General features: G+C 33.0%; 2 protein-coding genes across 3 annotated transcripts; both read left to right on the forward strand.

The window, feature by feature from the left end:
* Positions 1 to 6,008: 6,008 nt before the first annotated feature.
* Positions 6,009 to 10,733, forward strand: LOC122581651 (tetratricopeptide repeat protein 38). Of its 2 annotated transcripts, none has more exons than XR_006321027.1 (13): positions 6,009 to 6,333; positions 6,429 to 6,527; positions 6,911 to 7,012; positions 7,109 to 7,252; positions 7,421 to 7,515; positions 7,630 to 7,759; positions 7,860 to 7,964; positions 8,106 to 8,212; positions 8,305 to 8,356; positions 9,658 to 9,747; positions 9,884 to 9,968; positions 10,052 to 10,129; positions 10,490 to 10,524. XR_006321027.1 is itself a non-coding variant. In XM_043753897.1 (13 exons), the coding sequence occupies exons 1-13, from the start codon at positions 6,091 to 6,093 to the stop codon at positions 10,571 to 10,573; spliced, it is 1,401 nt and encodes a 466-aa protein (XP_043609832.1). In that variant the 5' UTR covers positions 6,014 to 6,090; the 3' UTR covers positions 10,574 to 10,733. The 2 variants fall into 2 exon arrangements, 1 of the variants encoding a protein (XP_043609832.1); XM_043753897.1 differs by having other exon boundaries at positions 6,014 to 6,333; positions 10,065 to 10,129; positions 10,490 to 10,733.
* Positions 10,734 to 12,435: 1,702 nt separating this feature from the next.
* Positions 12,436 to 14,860, forward strand: LOC122582905 (pentatricopeptide repeat-containing protein At1g43980, mitochondrial). Its single transcript, XM_043755335.1, has one exon. It carries the CDS (start codon positions 12,607 to 12,609, stop codon positions 14,488 to 14,490), a length of 1,884 nt encoding a protein of 627 aa, XP_043611270.1. The 5' UTR covers positions 12,436 to 12,606; the 3' UTR covers positions 14,491 to 14,860.
* The last annotated feature ends 4,715 nt before the right edge of the window (positions 14,861 to 19,575 follow it).

The raw sequence follows: 19,575 nt of genomic DNA on the forward strand, positions 1-19,575 counted from the left end.
AATCATTTTATTCTTTTAATTTATTCAAAATCTTTTATTTCAAAAACCGTACAACGACAAATTATAAAAATTATATGGTGTTCTTAAATTTCCATATTATTTCATTATAGATGTCAATCGATATACTTTCGACGAAATTTTAAATCTGAGGGTGGAGCTCGTACGGCTAAGGCATTTGGTTATCACACTTTTTGACCTGTCATCTCCTATGACTTATCATATTTTATGACCTATCACCCCCACCATCTCATCGCCGCAACGTGCGAGTACTTTCTCTCGTTAAGAATAATACTTGTGTATTTTTTTTTTATCAACATCCATCCTTACAATTGTCATTTTCTGTAACAACTCAATTATTTTAAAGGTAAATAAATTACTAACATTTATTATAGTTTTGATTCCAAAATAACATCCTAGTATTTAATTTTTAGATATGAGATTTAACCAGTTGAAAACTTAATGGCTAGCGGGTATTATACCCTTATTTTTTATGTTGTTATACAAGTTGTTGTTATTCATTCCATTTTAGTTTTAGTGGTTTGTTAATGAATTGGATGATAATGAAAATATTATTATTGATTTTTATGGTAAATGTTTGGGGTAGAATTTTCACTACTAGGATCCTGAATATATTTTACAGTTTAAATTCTTTTATAATAACTTCGTAATGCCGTATGAAATTAGAGGATCCTTGATCCTATATTGGTAAATGTAATCGTTAATTCAATGTTATCCGGATATATGAGGATCTTGATATCTTCAAGATCTATGATAGAACTAACGAATATACATCTAGTATATTAGATCTTATTTGCAGGAATTAGGTCAAAGACGCGTTTTATATTAAAAACGTGTTACAACGGCTAGTCTACCATTTCATCCACAAGAATCGGGATTGAAAACAGAATTACTGGAAGAAGAATAGTTCTCAACGGTCATACAAGTAAATTCAGCGAAGAAGAGTGATTCAAGGGAGATCCCGGATATTTCGGAGATACCGTTCAACGTCGAGCTCTATAAATAGAAGTAAGATCGATCTGCACAAGGGGACGAACATACACATTAGCATTTTCACTTCTACAACACTCACTCAGCAATCATCAACAACAACAATTTAGAGAATTAGCATTTTGTTATTCATTCAGTTCTTCATTTCGTTGTAATCAATTGTTCACAAACAAGGATCTTAATAAAAGGATAACTGGAGGCTCGATTGCACCCTCCCGGGGTTTTTTACCTAAGATCACTTAATTAGATCAAGGGTTTTTCCTCGTCAACAAAATTCTGATGTCTTTCCTTTTATTCGCATTTAGTTAAGATTTATACATTATTTTGCTTTGCTTTACATTATCTTCAACCGTTTTCTTATTTACTCAAAGTATTTCGATCTCAAAGATCTTTTCAAACTCGTTTTTAGTACAAACTCTTAGTTTATTTATTTTTGATAAGAAAACTTTCCTTTTTATTTGAAGATCCTTGAACACCAAACCCCACTTATAAATCTTCGGTTCATTAGTTGTCCAAAATCCTTTCTAAAATTATCTTAGGTAATTTTTGATCGATACAGTAAAAAAGAAAATAATGATTTATAATTTTTAACCTTTTTTTTTAAGGTGTATTTCGACTCAGACGTGGATGGAGGCAATTTTAACCAACTATCGTTGGACCTCGCGAGATGCTGAGCATAAGCTGCAGTCTCTCAGCCCCCCTCCTTGTGGAAAATTCCTAGATGGGAAACCCAAGGATTGTGTTAGCCGAGACTCGAACCCACAACCTTAGAAAAAAACTCATCAAGGCCCCACATAGTGAGAAGTGTAAACACCCCTACCACTGGGGTTTAAACCAGTGGTTTATAATTTTTAACCTAATCCATCATAGGATTACCAAATTCTCACGAGCACAACTAAGATGATATTTAGTGATTAATATTACTACCAAATTAACTAATCCTCCTAAAACTTAAACAATTTTGTCTATAAAATCAAAGGTAGTATTTAGATTAAGAGAAAAAATGGTACCTTTAAATCCAAAATGAATGGTTAATCTAGAATTAAAACATCTCAATCTTTAATCTTGATTCTACAACTTCCTTTCATCTAATTGTTTAAAACAAGTAAAACACAAAGAATATGATATTTTGCTCACACAAACACGTGCCTTTTTATGAGGGTAGAACGCTTTATTTCTATTTTCTTTGAGCAAATGATTTTCTTAGTTATAAGGAAACCTTATGATACATATTCTAACTCCTCAACCTTTAATAATTGTCATTTTGTTCTTTCTTTTATTTAAGCCATATCATATAATTTCAATACTTCATATATAAGTATACATATGAAATATATCATTGAAAATAATTTAGCTTAAATTTTTGGAATATTACACCAAGTCTTCGTTTTATGTCTTGTTTTGGTATATATATTGGTTTCATGTTTGAGTTGTTCAAGGTGTTTATCCTTCCTTATACACATTGTGAACTTGTAATAACATTTTATATCATTAAACATCAAAAGTTTACTAAATCAACTTGTATTTCTAATCGAACCAAAAGACCTTTTGGAAAAACCTTAATTAATTCACTTATCGATAATGATTGGAAAAATGATAAAGAAGTAAAAAGGCATTTGTTAGTAATGATATGTTAATTGAAATCGATTCTAAAAGTGATGAAGTGAAACGAAAGTCCAAATTGACTTGTAATTATCAATTAGATCTTCATAGTGAGTCCTCTTACAATGAGTTATTTAAAAAAAATAGTTATATGTGTGACCAATTTACCATATTCACCCGTTCATAGATATGCGGTCATATAAGTATATTAAAATATTCTAATTTGGAGGTACTTTAGACCAATCCCATTGGTGACTAATATATAAGTCGGTTGGCATAACTAGAATAAAAAAATATTAAAATCTCAAACACTCCGCCAACTTGTTCGATTGGCCAATCAAAGTCGGAGTATATTTTAATATATTCTTTGTCCCATCTCATAGACAATGCTATCACATTTCTACATTAACTTTCGAGTTTATTATATTTTTATTGTTTTTGTTATATAAAATAATTATTTTGTTTGAGTTGTTAATGGGAGTGTAAAAATTGGTTTTAGTTGGGTTGGATAAATTTAAGAGAGAGAAATGACTTTTTTAATAAATAGTATCGTTGGGTTGGGTTGTGTTGTGAATAGAGATGGCCTTAGTAGTTGATTTCAGAAACTATGATAATTTGTTAAGTATTTTTAAAACTATACAAATTTGGTAAAAAAAAAAATATAATCATTATACTAGTTTGAAAAACAACTCAAAATCTACAACTATGTTTATGAAAATTTATATAATATACAATGTTTTCCATCGAATATACATACAAACATTTACTAAAAAGAAAGACAAATATAAATAGATTCAATCAGAATGATCAAGGACGCTTAAGCACTCATGAGCTGCCTTGACAATGTCATCCTCCAAGTCCTTTAATGGAGATTGTTTTTCTTTATTATCTAAAAAGCACTTTTGACAACTAGATATTTCTCCATCCACTGTACTAACATCATCAACGAGCAAATCCGCATTGCGGCCATTAAGATCTTCCATAGCCTTGGTCAAGCTACGAATACAAGATTCGTAGTTTTTCATACAATTCTGCATGCATTTTCCCGATTCAGTTGAAGCAACATTTGTATCGCTTAATAACTTTTTAGTTTCCTCGATAGCTAAATGTGAGTTTGATTGTCCTTTCATAATTAGTGATTCAATAGCTAAAGCAGTATCTTGATCAAAGTATAACGAGAGCGAATGTGGATGATGTATGTTAGATTTTGAAGTAAGTTGCACTTTGTTTTGGGAAAAGAACGACGATATGGAGCCAAATTCTTCTTTAGCCGCATCTATGGCTTTATATGAATATGAACCTATTACATCTTTTGCTTTTTCTAACGTTGAAGGTGAATTGGGGGCCGGTGTTGGACTTAGGCTTGACCTCGGTGTATTTTCATCCAAGGAAGAACTTGGGCCTAGTTCTTTTGGGGATTCGGAAGGTGAATCGTCAGATGACACTTCCTCTTTGTTTTGGGAAATTAAAGATGTATCCGAGGAAACATCTTCTTTTGCCTCATCTGATGATGAAGATGAGACAGGTGCAGGTGCATCTTTAGATGATACATCCAAATCAGAATAAGTAATTGGACCCAATTCTTTTTGTGCTTCATCTAGAATGGACGATGAATCACGAGCTATCTCTTCTTTGTTTTGGGTAATGAAGGGGCCCGATGATCTTAACTTTTTTCTATCCTCGTCTAAGAGTTCGTACGAAGCTAAAGGCAAACTAGGGATTGGTGCCTTTCCAGCTTCATTATTTCGGGAAGCAATGGTTTTCTTAGCCTTGTCTAACTTTGGTGAAGGAATTAGATCAAGTTCATTTTGGGCTTCGGAAGAGATATCTTCTTTATTTTGGGAAATCCATGATGCAATCGAATCAAGTTCTTTTTTAGCCTTATCTATGACCTTAGATGACTCAGGCCCAAATTTTTCTTTTGCTTTATCTATTGTGGATGGTGAAAGCGCCTTTTTCGCATCATCTACGATAGATGATGAAACCGGACCAAATGCCTCTTTAGCTTCATCCCATGATGAAACCGGACCAAATGCTTCTTTAGCTTCATCCAAGGATGGACTAAATGCTTCCTCAACTTTATCTAGATCGAGCGATGAATCAGGGCTAAGAGCCTCTTTGGCTTCATCAAATATAGGACCGAATGTGTCTTTCAATTCATCTTCTATTTCATTTTCTTGTGAAGATGTTGGCGAGAAATGAAAACCTCCAAAAGAATTTGTGAAAATAAGGGAAGCAATGGAGATTATGAGGAGAAGCTTATTGTCAAATTCCATATCTATTCATTACTTTTCGATATCTAATCTTGTGTAATTAGAGAATCACAAATGGATAGAAATCAATAAGAATTGCAAAGGGAAGGAGAATCAAGAATAAAAGACCTATAAATAGTTTGATTGAATGTTTCGTTAACCTTAAAAGAAGGAATGTTCTTTTTATTTTGCATAGATAAAAATATATTTATAAAATGTGGTTAAAATTTCTCTTTGCATTAAAAGACACTAAACTATCTTTTTATATACTATAAATTCAGTTATGTTACTTTTATAGCATGGTGATCTAATATTGGATAATGATAAACTGACCTAATTTATATGCCTAAAAATCAATCTAATCATAATCATAATTAGATGACGTGTGAAAGAATCAAGTGATAAAATTAAGAAAGATACTTAGTGAAATCCACGGATTTTAGATTGATTTTTAGACTTATGAATTAAGTTGATTGATATTTTTGTTCCTTTAATGTTCATTAAGGGATTGCTTATTTGCTTCACACAAATGCATGCTCTTTTGTGTGGATTCATTAACTTGCCACAAGTATTTCTAGAAAGTTTAAATTTAGAGATAAAATCTTATACACTTATAAATAGTATATTAGAAAACAAAATAAAAAGATTGAAAGAAAAATTACATGATAACGATATAAAATCCTAAAGAAAAATGTTAATATGAAAAAGGATGATAATTATAACATATTTTAATCATCTACATCTAAAAAACACATTTTACTAAACAATGTATAACTGTGTAAAACATGTTTTGTTACGGCCAAATTTCAATTTGTGGAAAGCCTTCGATGGCTTCTTTATAACTGTGTAAAACATGTTTTGTTGTAAATTACAAAAATAGTAACAAACCATAGACGATACCTCGTTGAAAACGTGGACGGGGTTTTAGAAATATGAAGTGGGTAGAAAAAAATTAAAAGAGACACAGAATGGAAAAAAACAAAAAACAGTTGTGCCGACTTTGATAACATAAATAAATATAAATATAAATGATAGTATAATAATAGAAAGAATGAGTATCTATATCTCATTTCATTCTTTAAATATAGAGTGTGAGTATATCACCCGACTCCTTTTTGATCGATTTATTGATTTATAATAATATAGGTAATCAGTTGAGGATATAATATATAATAATAATATAATAAAAAAGAAGAAGAAGAAGAAATAGAAGAAAGGTTGGAGAAAAATGAAGGAAGACAAATGGGGGTATGCGATACATACAAGTTCACCAGCATGTATAGCTTCAATCAATCTGTATTACGAGCAGGTTCTCACTTATGGAAGGTCCCGTGGGGCCCTCATTCTCGATGCTGTCGATGCTGATCCTAATTGCGTCCTTGCCAACATTTTGGCTGCTCATTTTTGTTCCTCCTCTCCTTCTGCTGCTGACCGTCTCCCTTCCCTTGTTCATGCCGCCTCTTCCAATCTTGTCAGTTTCTTATTATTATTTTTTTTATATAATCCTTCTTTCTAGATATATATATATATATTTATATAAATGTATGTATAATTTTTGACTGGTAGGAACATGCCACTCCTTATGAAGTTGCGGTTTTTGAAACAATTGAGTGTTTGATTTCACCGAATAGGGATGATGATGTGGCTCTACACTTGCATTCCAAAGTAGGAATTTTAATATTATTATTACTGCTTTTTCTTTCATTAATTCATGATCCATTCATTTATTTAATAAAAATAATAATAATCATAATCATAATTTATATGATTACTGTTACTGCTAAGCAAAAACCAACTGGGTTGGATCAGTGGTTGGAGCTCATGTCCATGGAAATAGAGGTCATGGGTTCGATCCTCATGCCCAGCAAGGCTTGGAGGTCCTTTTCTACCTATGGTAGAACCTGAAAGCAGCCTCTCTACCTTTGGTAGGGGTAAGGCTGTCTACATATCAACCTCCCCCATACACCGTCGAAGACGGTATTGGGACCCAAAACCCGTGGAAGATGGCATTGGGAGTTACTTACTTACTTACTGTTACTGCTAAGCAGCTACTGAGTGAATTCCCAAAGGATCTTGTGTCTTTGAAGAGGGCCCAAATTCTATGTTTCTACATGGGTCGACCCGATTTATCTTTGCAACTTGTTCAACAGGTCGGTCGGTTGGTCTTCCTTCCTTGTACTCTACCACGAATTGAAATCATTCATTCCTCGTAATGAACTAATCATATTTTGTCCTTGTTGTTGTAGGTATTACCTTCAAATATCGAACAAGATTTCGTATATGGAATGCTTGCCTTTCCTCTCTTAGAGCTTGGACTTATGGATGAGGCTGAGATTGCTGCCAACAAGGGTTTCCGTATCAACAACGAAGATCCATGGTCACAACATGCTGTAAAAACATTTCCATTTAAAACGTTTGGTTCATAATTTTAAAAAGTCACTCGATTATTATTATTATTAGAATTCAGAGAAAATAGGTTTACGGTCTTTAACTGGCCTGCATTGTTTGTTATATATATTAAATACAAGTTTTATCACAAAACTTGCCTTCTTTTGCAGTTATGCCATGTTTTTCAATATCAATGTCGTTTTAAAGAGGCAGTGGAGTTCATGGAAAAATGCTCCCATTCTTGGGCTCCTTTATCTTCCTTCATGTAAGCATAGATTAGAAACAACAAGCTTCATATTTTAGCATTAATAAAAACTCCCTTTGTGGTTGTCATCCCTTTTATCAACCAATAAATATTCTATTTTATCTTATTGTGTAGGAACACTCACAATTGGTGGCACGTTGCGCTTTGTTACTTGGAAGGTAACGCTCCCTTTGAGAAAGTACGTGATATCTACGAGAATCGAATCTGGAAAGAATTGGATAGAAGTGATGCTACCCCCATTGAGGTTTTTATCCTTCCCTTTTTCCTCTGTGACCAGCAAGTTACGGTCTTTATGCAAAGGCTCTAGCTTTTATCCAATCATAAATTGTGGTTTGTGCTATTAGGTATACTTAAATGCAGTTGGGTTGTTATTGCGAGTTCATGTAAGAGGGGAAATTCGTTTCTTTGAGGGCCATTTGAAGATCTTAGCTGGTTTTCTTTCAGATCGAGTGAGTTAGTCAATTTGGTGTTCTTATCTCATTAAACCACTTTATTGTAATAATATTATGTAAATATATATAACAAACAAATAATAAGCTTCGACCATGGATTGGTCTCGTCTAATGCATGCTTTGGTTTCGCTTTGTCAGACCTTTTGGTATGCTGAGTGGCACCTTGATCTGTTGATATTATGGGCCTTAGCTTGTACCGGGAAGTTATCTGAGGCGCAAGATTTACTCAATGGTTTGAAGTCAAAGTTAGAAAACCCCCTCATGATTAAAATCATATCTGCATCTTTATATTACCAACAGTCATATTTGTCGGTCTTACTTTGTTTTCTTAACACAGGGTTTCTACAATGAATCCAAAGAAGGGAAAGTTAATGCAGAAAGGACTTATGGTTTGTCTTCTTAACTTCGCCGTGAATCATTTGTTTAGCTTCACTCATTTACATTTTGAGTAATATTATTAAACAAAAAATGAAGACACCTAAAACCTTGTAATTTACATGGATCACAAAGTATGGTCACATGTATTAGCATAGAAGAGTTAGATTATTAGATGTAGAAGATATATTAATTATATGGTAGAGAATGAAATGAATACCCGAAGTAAATGTCGTATCTAATAGTCTACAATATAGATGTAACACTATAATGATCCTAATTCAAATAGATGAATCTCAATTGTAGACTGATTAAGTAATTCCAGTTCCCATGTATAGCTCCATCTTTATAGCACAATGTTGGATTAATCTTGACGGGTTTGGTTCAGTCACGGGCCAGCATGTCAAGTAGTGGGTCAGCAGCTGACTTGCTCATTTACATGTATGTGTTGTTAGTGCGGATTAGTGTTGACGTACTCTTAGAATTGAAAAAGTTTTCAGGATGTGAATGTGAGGTCCTATTTTGTAGTTTAGTTTGTTTATTTTGGCATGTGTTTTGTTTGCAAGTTGTATGTCAGTAGGCTATATATATAGCCTTTCGTGTACATTATAGTGAATGAAGAAGTGCAGTTTTTCCTATGATGCACCGAAACTCCAAGCAGGTAGGCCGTAGGCGTACCCATTTCGAAAACTCCATGGGAACGGAAACTCGTACGAAACGTTTCCTTGAAGTTTCTATATATACTGAAACGTTTCTATGAAACTTCCATACCGTTTCTAATTAATATTAGGATCTCAATGAGCTTTTTCTATTCCAAAAATGATTGTCATTTTGCGACTATGCATACCCCCTAACACAAACCAACTACATTATACAATTGAGATCACCATCAATCTGTTTCTATTCCAAAATTGATTATTACAAATTTAATCTCTAATCACCGGTCACCATCAAGCATATGTTATAAAACTATACATATATAATTATACATAATCTCTGAAGTGTCAAGTCTTTCTCTATATAAAATCAATATATTTTTATCTTTTAATTTTTTATTGCCGTATCTTTGCCGTACCCGTATCCTAAATTTTTTAGTTTTGCCGTTTCCCGTTCCCGTATCGTTCCCGTGTCTGTTTCGGTGCTACATAGAGTTTTTCCCCATTTCCTTTATTTCCTTTACTATATTTTTGCATACGATATATTATATACATATATCGAGTGTGTGTAGTATACAGGGCCTGTGAAACCAACATTTTTAGTCGAGGGTTTCTGTTACGGTTTAGTTGAAATATAATTGTGACAGCTTTGGTTTTAGCTTGCGGAAGCTTCTTACGAGTATGGGAGAGGAGAGTATACTCGAGCATTAGAGCTGCTTGGTCCAGACTTTGATGCAGACAACTATAAGGTGTTAAGAAACTCCTTGCTGATGGAACATATAGTGATTTACAATAACATGCGTTTGAACTGGAAAAGTACATTTTGAAGATCAAGCCACTACCATAGATTGATTTATAATTATGACAATATTGCAAATTTCGCAGATGGTGGGTGCTTCTGGGGAACAACTTGATGTCTTTAATGAAGTTTGGTATGTTATGTTACTCAATGCAGGGCATGCTGAAAAGGGTATGGACACTCTTTTCTTGTGTATTTGGGTGTATATGTCTGTTACCATTTCGTACTAAATGAAACTTTTCTGTTATGATGAGATTCCATCTGCAGCAATTAAAGTGATTGAGAAGCAATTAAAGAAGAGAGATGGAACTCCCTTTTTATGGCGTTTGTTGGTATATATACTCCTTTTAAGATATCTTAATTCTGTCTAAAGTCATATTTTAAGTGTTCAAATAATGCATGGAACATTGCACCTTAGCTTTGTGTCACAATTGTGATGGCCTGTCTTGGTGAGTTTTCTATATAAATCTTCAGTTAAAGTTTTCTCAATCTTACACTAGATGTTTCTACTTTCTACTATACAGATTTTCAGCAACAGTTTTCTCACTACCATAAAATATGAGTTACAGTTTTCTCAAATCTTGCAACTTAAATTCTACGATAGCCATCATTTTCAAAATACGATTTGTTAATTATTCGTTAAAAAATTATTTAGTCTTCGGTAAAATTATAAGATTTGGTTGGGGTTTCAGGAAAGGTGTTATCTGACATTGGGGAAGCAAGAAGCTGAAAGTATAGGTGCAAAGGCCAAGGCTTTAGAGAGTGCCTATTTTTGAGTTCTAACCAAGGCACAATCAATCGATCTATACTTGTCTTAATTGGTAACTTAATTATGTTGTATAATTACTGTATGTGTGAATGTTTTACATACTTCAGTTAATCTATATTTATACCCATATAAGGTCGTTTAAGAACCTTATTTGGTTATTGTGTGAATGTTTTACTTACTGTAGTTAATCTATACCCATATAAGATTGTAAAACTCTCCTGAGTCGGCCGAGTACTCAAAATAAACTCATGACTCCTCACCTCGCCGAGTCGAGTCCGAGTCACGAGTTTTCCAACCTTGATACGAACAATATCATGATCGAAGCGTGAATCAACTAATCTAACGTTTAATTTTCTTGAATTATTATGTTAATGATTTTTGAAAAATTATGTTAAATTTGAAGTTGGGATATATTTTTAAAGTTCTATTACATATAATTTCAAAAATACTTATATTTGTATATAAAATTCCAATCCGAGTTCTTCCTGAATCAAATCCGAGTCGAGTCCGAGTCACGAGTTTCCGAACCTTCCATATAAGTTCGTTTAAGAACCTTATTTCCCTTGAGGACCAAATAATCAACCTTGTCCCTTTGAATTAAAAAAAAAAAAGATGCTAGATACATGTTCTACAAATAGATATTTGAATGAAATAATAACTGTAATTATCCATCCCAAACTTCCAATGAAACCTATTGAAAAATACACATCCGGCCTATACCTCGTTACTTCATATCTTGAGGTAGTAAAAAAAAATCACCTACCATCAACATCATAGAGTCCAAGACACAATATTTACTTTGTTCACACTTCTGCCTTAACACAACAATACAGTAATTTTAGTTTTCTTCAAAAATATAATGAAATTGAGCGTGTAGTTTTCTCATCACTTCACTTACATAAATAAAACAAGATTGTTTCCAGAACTTTTTTACTTATATGACATCCATCAATTTTTTCCTAAACTATTTTTAAAAATATATGATGTCATAATAGATTTTTTTTCTTTCAAAAACTATTTTTTATATTAGGCAATATGTCAATTTTTTTCAAATTATTTTCTTAACCTTATCTTTTTGATTAATATGAAGAATAATCACTGTATCTTAACTTTTTAAATTTAGTTTCATATCTACCATTGGTTTATGATAGTTAATTTTTAGTTTTTAATCACCCTAATCAGTTTTAAATTTTTAATTAATAGGGTTTATACCAAATCTACCATATAACGAATTCATAAGGATCTTGTACACATAGGATAAAGCATCATTTCCATCCTAATAATGAACATAGATCTGGATGAAATTTAAAATGGGCTCTTAGAAAGATTCAGTATTGTTAATTTAATGAAACTTTTTAAATTGGACTCTAAAACATATTCTAAAATGAATTAATATATTTGTTGGGATCTGTTCATAAACAAGTATTAAAATAAAAAGAAATAAGATATTGACCATTGAATCATGATAAAACTGATGCTTGAAGATTCATATAGTGAATCATATATACCGATGAATTGAAGATTATCATGATATACAATGATTATTAGTTAAGAGAAAATATTTTTTTATCTATTTTATTTTGATAGTTGTTATATTTTAACCAAGACTCAACCCAATTAAGTTCGTAGTTTCTAAATTTCGGCATATCCTCTTTTTGAGATGAAAAGCTCATTGTGATCCTGTTCCTTTTTTCTTTTCACTAATACCAAAACCGTTCAATTCATTATACAATCTAACCAATAAAACAATGTCTAGTTCGACGAAACATAGTTTTTCCTTAGTTTATTTCCCGACAAAAAAAAAAGTGGTTTTTTCAACAGATCCTCATATAGTCATATGTACAAACTAAAACACAAAAATAACCCAAATATTGAAGCAATCTAGAAATCCCAAATATGCTTCCGCCAAACCAAACAATTCTTTGTATCATCATTCATTCTTTCTAACTTCGACCAAAACACTCCATCCAATACATGCAAAGACATGGTTCCCACAACACTTTTTTTCTCACATAATGTCATGAAACGAAGAATATTATTATGGTGTATTCTCGACAAATAAAATTAATTTCCACCCTATTAAATCACTGTCTATCCATAAAATCAGTCAAATTCATTCACGCCCATCTCATTAAACTTAATCTTTCTAAAACCAACACTTTTTTGGGAAATCGTTTTCTTGATCTTTACTCAAAACTTGGAACAGTTAAAGATACCCTTTTAGCCTTTGATGACATACGTTACAAAAATGTGTATTCTTGGAACATATATATGCGGGTTTGTATTGATTTCGGTGACATTCAATGTGCACGCCAAGTGTTTGATGAAATGTCTGAACGAGATGTTGTGAGTTGGAATACTATGATTTATGGGTATTTGTCTTGTGGGATTGGAGATCATGCTCTTGGGGTGTTTGCAAAAATGCAGGCTTTTGGTGTGGTCCCCAGTGAGTACACGTATTCGATTGTTTTGTCGTGTGTTCGGTCCGTTTCTCATGGTATGGAAATTCATTGTGATATGATACGTAAAGGGGTCGGATTTTCTTCGGTTATTGTTGGGAATTCTTTGATTGATATGTATTGTAAACACGGGTTTGTGGATTATGCTTTTCGTGTGTTTATATGTATGAAGGAAGTAGATAACTTCTCGTGGAACTCGTTAATTGCAGGCTGTAGTAAATGGGGTTACGAAGAGATGGCTTATAATCAGTTCTGTATAATGAGAATGGCAAATTATTTACCTGATGCGTTTACTGTATCTTCGGTCTTGACAGCTTGTTCTAACATTAAAGACTTGCCAAGGGGTGTACAGATTTTTGCTTTATCTATAAAATCGGGATTTTTATCAAATACAATTGTTTCAAGTGCAGCTATCAACATGTACTCAAAATGCGAAAGTATAATCGATTCAATATCCATTTTCGAGGAAGTTAATATATGGGATTCAGCGGTATGCAATTCAATTATGTCAAGCCTTGTAATGCATCAGCTTGAGGAGAATGCAATGCAGATTTTTGCACGTTCATTGAAGAAAAACGTTAGGCCAACAGAATTTACATTAAGCTGTTTGCTTAGTTGTGCCTGGATGTTTCAACCATCTGTGCAAGGGACAAATTTGCATGGTTTGGTTGTCAAGTTAGGGTTTGAGTATGATCCAGTCGTTTCTAGCTCACTTGTTGAAATGTATAGTAAGTGCGGATTCTTTGATGCTGCAAAGATCATCTTCGATAAAATGGAGATAAAAGATATTATTTCCTGGAACTCAATGATTTTAGGCTTTACTTACAATGGAAAAACAGAGGAATCTCTTAAACTTTTTGTGGAGTTACTCAAAACAGGGCCGCCGCCAGATTACATAACCCTGTTGGGGGTTATGTTAGCATGCAATCATGGTAGATTGGTCAATGAGGGATTGTCTATTTTTTGTCTAATGGAAAACAAGTATGGGGTCAGACCGACTGACGCACATTTCACCTGTATTGTTGTGATGATGATCCAAGCGGGCAAGCTTAATGAAGCAATAAACATAATAACAAGAATGCCTAATGTACTCAATGGTTATATATGTGAATTGATTCTTAGTATTCGTGGTGTACAAGGAGACTTAGAGTCCATCGAAAAGGTTGCTGAGAGGTTGATGGAATTAGAACCAATGTCTTCATTGCCGTATATAGTGTTGGGTAAAGCATATGAGGTGAGGGGAAGATGGGAGAGTGTAGCTCGAGTGAAGAAAATGATGAAAGATAAGAATATTAGCAAAGTTATAGGATGCAGTTGGATTGGAGTAAATAGCGGTTTATTTGTTTTTGAAGAAAATGAAGTTGTTCATCACGGTCGGGAGCATGTATACTTGACATTGGGACTACTGATGCATGATATAGAAAATGAAGGATATATTTCAACCGTAGAATTAAGTGGAAGGTGAAACTCCATGGTGAATAGAATGCAGCGAGTCTTGCTCTTCATATGTGGAATGGGATGACGGATACAGAGGGTAAAAAGCAAAGGGTGGTTGCAGGATCGAGTCTCCCCTGCTTAAGAGTGTAAAAACATATTCCGGGATCACGGTAAGAAGTTATCATGGCTATTTATACATCAGTTTTGCTATCATGTTTATAAGGGCATAGCTGAGCTAGGTTAAGAATCATTAAATATACGAGAATTTTCATATGTAGATACTAAATATTAATGAAACTTCAAATTTTGACTGTACCAATTTGTCCCTTAGTTTCATTATATGGATTAAATGATAGGCAAAATTGTTATAATGAGAAAAACCAAAATCAGTGAATATCATGTACTATTTATAGATGGAAATATAAATTTTATGAGAATTATTGACTCAACACCAAGCATACATTTGTTTAATGATTTGCTGCTTTCTTCTGTATTCACTGTCTAATTTGGCATGTTGGATACCTTTTCCATAGAATTTTATTATTATGAAAGAAGTCAATAACCCATTTGTCTTTTGCTGGGGCTGAAAGTTGTGAATCAAGATCATGGATATGATCTTGAGACGAATGTAGGTCTACCTTGTTAAAATCCCGCAACGATTCACCTGATTTCTAATGGCTGCAGCTATGGCTTAATGATATTTTCTGAATTCTGATAGATATATCAATATATAGCATATCTGCCTACTTGCTCACGATCTCGCATTGATCACAAAATTATATATAATCATTTCTGGAAGCCTCGATCTTATGCCAAAATGCTACTAGGGAACTTAGATATGTAGTAATGAAGCTCATATCTCATATTTCTATCGGTGTTGTAGTTAATGGCGACTCAATGGTGACACATCATCCAAACACCACCATTATGTTTCAAATCAAACAACAGACAACCGTAAAGTTTGCAGTAAATATTACAAGCCAAAATTTAAAAAAAGTTTTTTTTTTGGGTAATATTGAAACGGGTTTTTTATTACCTGATTTTTAAACTTTTTGTCTAACTACTACTTGTTTTTGCATTTCATATTTGAAAAGGGATGCATATATATACGTAAAAAGGAGGAATACTCATATTAAGTTTTAGGTGAAAGAAATAGTAGAGTTGTGTATTGATAATTGAATTGATTAGTAATGTTTTATATTTAAGTATATATTTGAGGTACATGTACTATTAATTTAAGGTACGGTATCCAATGATTTAATAATAGGGAGGTCATGAATTAAAGTTTTACATATGACAGAAAAATTGGGGTTCTATGTCGAGCTAATAAGCTCTTTTTTGGATAAAAAAAACAATGTTATCCATGTGGTCCTTATCTATGGCCGTGAAAAACTCATATTGTGTTGACCGTTGAACTTAAAATTAAAGTCAACTTAAAATGTAAAGTTCATGGCTCATGTATATTTCCAAGTGTAAAACAGCACATTGCTTGACTTGTGGATTAGATATATTGACTAAATCCAAACAATCTCATAGCCTATCCTTTTGCTTCATGTGTGAACTTACTTTACTCTGAAAACAAAACCCCAAGGAAAATTCTAAAACCCCAAGAAAGAAACTAACTTTCTTCAATGGCTGTTGCTGAAATCTTTATTGGAGCATTCATCACTGTGCTATTTGAGAAACTGGCCTCCGGCGACTTGATCAAGCTTGCTCGGTCTGCAGAAATATATTCTGAGCTTAACAAATGGAGCAACACTTTGTCCCAGATTCAAGCTGTACTTGTTGATGTAGGCCAGAAGCACTTAAGACAGAGATCTGTTCAGTTATGGCTAAACAAACTACAACATTTAGCTTACGACATAGACGATGTATGGATGATTTGGCAACCGAAGCTATGAGGCGCCAGTTGAATCAAGAATCTTATGCCAGCAGTACTAGCAAGGTAATTCCAACTTGTTGTACTAATTTCACTCCTCGTACCATTAAGTATGGTCGTAAGATGAGTTCTAAGCTCGATGAGATTACAACCAGATTGCATTATCTTGTCCTCTGTGACCATATTGTGTAAAATTACACAAGTATACATGATTCGTTTTAGTTTTTGGATGTTGAATGGTCGTGAAGGGATTTTAAGGATCGACCTTGAAGCACCCCGAATGCTCGTTCAATGTCCTTTCTTGCAGCTTCTTGGTATCGTTTGAACTTCATGTTTTTTTCTTTAGCTGGACATTTAAACGACTTCACAAGTGTTTCCCATTCTGGATAGATACCATCAGCTAAATAATACCCCTTTGTAAATTGGTCTCCATTAATAGTGTATGTTAGCTGGGGTGCCCTATCTTGGAGTAAATCGTCAAATAAATCCGATTCATTGAGAACATTAATGTCGTTGTTTGAACATGCAGGACCAAAGTAAGCATGACAAATCCACAAATCAAATGAGGCAACCAATAACACATCTTCCTCATTGCTTCTTCATCACATATTTTATTATTTACTATGTTTTAAACACAAAACTCAATTAAAAAACAAACACACATATTTCATAAATAAAATCAAACATTACAATATTAGGGGAGTAAAAAAAAACATTACATCACATTAAAAAAAAAATTAATAAAATACACCATTGCATTAACGGCGACGGCGAGGTTCCAAATGTGTTCGATTAGAGCTTTGCGAAGTTGATGATACCCCTTTTTCGGTTTGACATTGTAGTAAAATTTATAAAGGAAATATGGATTGTATACGACTTATGAGCATGGATATAATACGTTTTATCTATCTCATTATTGTGTATATATAAGATAAATATATACTCAAAGATAAATAGATAATATAATAAAAATAAATAATCAGATATTTTCATTGGGTAAATAAAATTTAAAGATAAACAGTTTTTTTTATTAGTTGTGGCCCACTCTTGCTTCGTCCTTTCATGTTCACCGTGGAGAAATTTTTGGTGACAAAATGGGTGTGACATGCTAGGTACTTATGGTGTCTTCTCATGACACATCTAAGAAGAGGTGGTGACCTAACCATTGGCATAGGCGTAAGATCCTGAAGATCTTTTGAAGGTAGTTTGAAGAACTTCGTTGGCATCCGGGGTTACATTATTTTATACATTACTTAATGATATTTTGGTATGTAAATTTTAAGTTGAAAGGGGACTTGTCATGCTTGAAGGATTAAACTAGTTTGGAAATGTTTCTATTAATCCATTACGGATTTCTTTAAAAATTCATTTGTATTTCTAGAAGCTTAGTAGTAGATTATACGGCAAGTTCCAAACTTTCAAAAATTTGCATTTTAATTTGGATTTCTTTAAAATTTATTTGCATTTCTACAAGCTTAGTAGTAGATTATACGGCAAGTTCCAAACTTATAAAAATTTGGGTAATTTCAATAACATTTCTTACCAAATTGTCATTTTATGATCGGGATGTTACGATTAAGATAGCTACGTATTGACGGTTTAGTTTAATGCTACTAAACTACACTATGAGTTCAATTCTAATATTGTACAAACTATTAAAGTTTAGACTTAGGGTGTGTTTGGTAAAAGGAAATGGGATAAGAGAAATGGAAATCGTTTCATTTCTACTGTTTGGTTAGGTCAGGAAATTAAAGAAGCAAAGATATAAATTTCTCGAGAATTCAGTTTTTATGTAAAATGATTTCCATTCTATTTGTAAGGAGATGCAAAGAAATTCGTTTTGTAAAGCAAAATTTCTCCATGTTTTTTTGGGAGAATTGCTAGAGATTGAAAAGGGGTGGGGGTATTTAAGCCACCATCACGTGCAATGCACATTTTCACACAAAACTACATGAACCCTAGCCCCTTTTGTCTCCACCTCTCCTCCCCCTTATTATTTCTTTTTAATCCATCAGATTCTCCTCTAGCTGATCAATCGTTTGCTTCTTTATAATTGCTTTCAATCCTGAAGTAGTCATATCCCATAAACTTACGTTTCACACCTTTGTTTAATCAAAATGATTGCTTTGCTCATACCACATAAAAGTGAAGAACCCTAACCCCGTTCTCTCTATTTGACTTGGCCTTCTATTCATGTCGTTCCGTCTCGGCTTTTCATTTTCAGGTAGTCGATGTTTGAAGTGTTTTTGATTTTTGATTGTTTCTCTTTTTGCCTTTTTATTGCCAAACTATGATTTGGCCAGTTGAAAAGTTTTAATTCAAAATAGATAACATTCATAATAATGGTTCGAAGGAATTCTAATCAATCTGAATCTAGATATTTGTACCTTGAATTCGAAATATCCATTAAATATCACATTATATCTTTTTAGGACTCATTGTAAGTACTTGTGTTTGAGTAGCGAATTTTTATTGCCCTCTGAATTGCTTTCTGAATTTGTGTCATGGGATTTTGGTTGAAAGATTTGTTCTTTGTAATTCATAATTGGGTTAGTTTCTGTCCTTAAGGTTAGATGACTTTACTTGTAAACGATGTTGTTGATGTTCTTTTGCATCCAGTTGTTTGTTCATTCTTACGTTCTAACTTCTGGTTCTAGTCCTGGATCATCACGTTCTTTAAGTTTGTTTTAGGGGTTTTCGAGCTACTGATCACGGATAGGAAAAAGTTGTACGGGAAACACAAAAAAGTGTGTGCCATCTAATCTTGAAGATCTATACGAGTTGTAAACGCAAAAGAGCGCAACATGGGCGTTATATTTTTTGGGCGTGATCATATGGAAAAGTTCAAAGGGTGAAATGGTTGGAAAGAAAGATGCTAGATAGGTTCAATATTGATCTGCCAAACTTTTGCTCCTTGTAAACTAATACGTATTGGGTTCAATATCATCATGGAATTTGATTTTCATTCTCAGAGCTCTATGGGTTTAGTTATGCATTTTTTTTTAATTTGAGGTCATTATTATGTGTTCTATATGTATTGATATCGTATTTCGTATGAGATGTTTTAAAGTTAATGTTAATTGTATGTTATTTTGTTATTTGAAAACATAATAAAAACAATAGAGAAGGAAAATAGCTTTAAAAAACATTTCAAGTAAAAACTCAATTTCATTTCTCTACTTTGGTCTTCCAAACAATAGAATTGCTTTCTTTTACATTTTTCAGGTTAATTCT

The sequence above is a fragment of the Erigeron canadensis genome, chromosome 9, assembly GCF_010389155.1.
Source record: "Erigeron canadensis isolate Cc75 chromosome 9, C_canadensis_v1, whole genome shotgun sequence".
NCBI lineage: Eukaryota > Viridiplantae > Streptophyta > Magnoliopsida > Asterales > Asteraceae > Erigeron > Erigeron canadensis.

Coding starts and splice junctions, on each gene's coding strand:
- LOC122582905 (XM_043755335.1), top strand. CDS start 12,607: ATGGTGTATTCTCGACAAATAAAATTAATTTCCACCCTATTAAATCAC.
- LOC122581651 (XM_043753897.1), top strand. CDS start 6,091: ATGAAGGAAGACAAATGGGGGTATGCGATACATACAAGTTCACCAGCA. Junction 7,013..7,108: donor CTTTGCAACTTGTTCAACAG/GTCGGTCGGTTG, acceptor TTGTTGTTGTAG/GTATTACCTTCAAATATCGA. Junction 8,213..8,304: donor CTCAATGGTTTGAAGTCAAA/GTTAGAAAACCC, acceptor TTCTTAACACAG/GGTTTCTACAATGAATCCAA.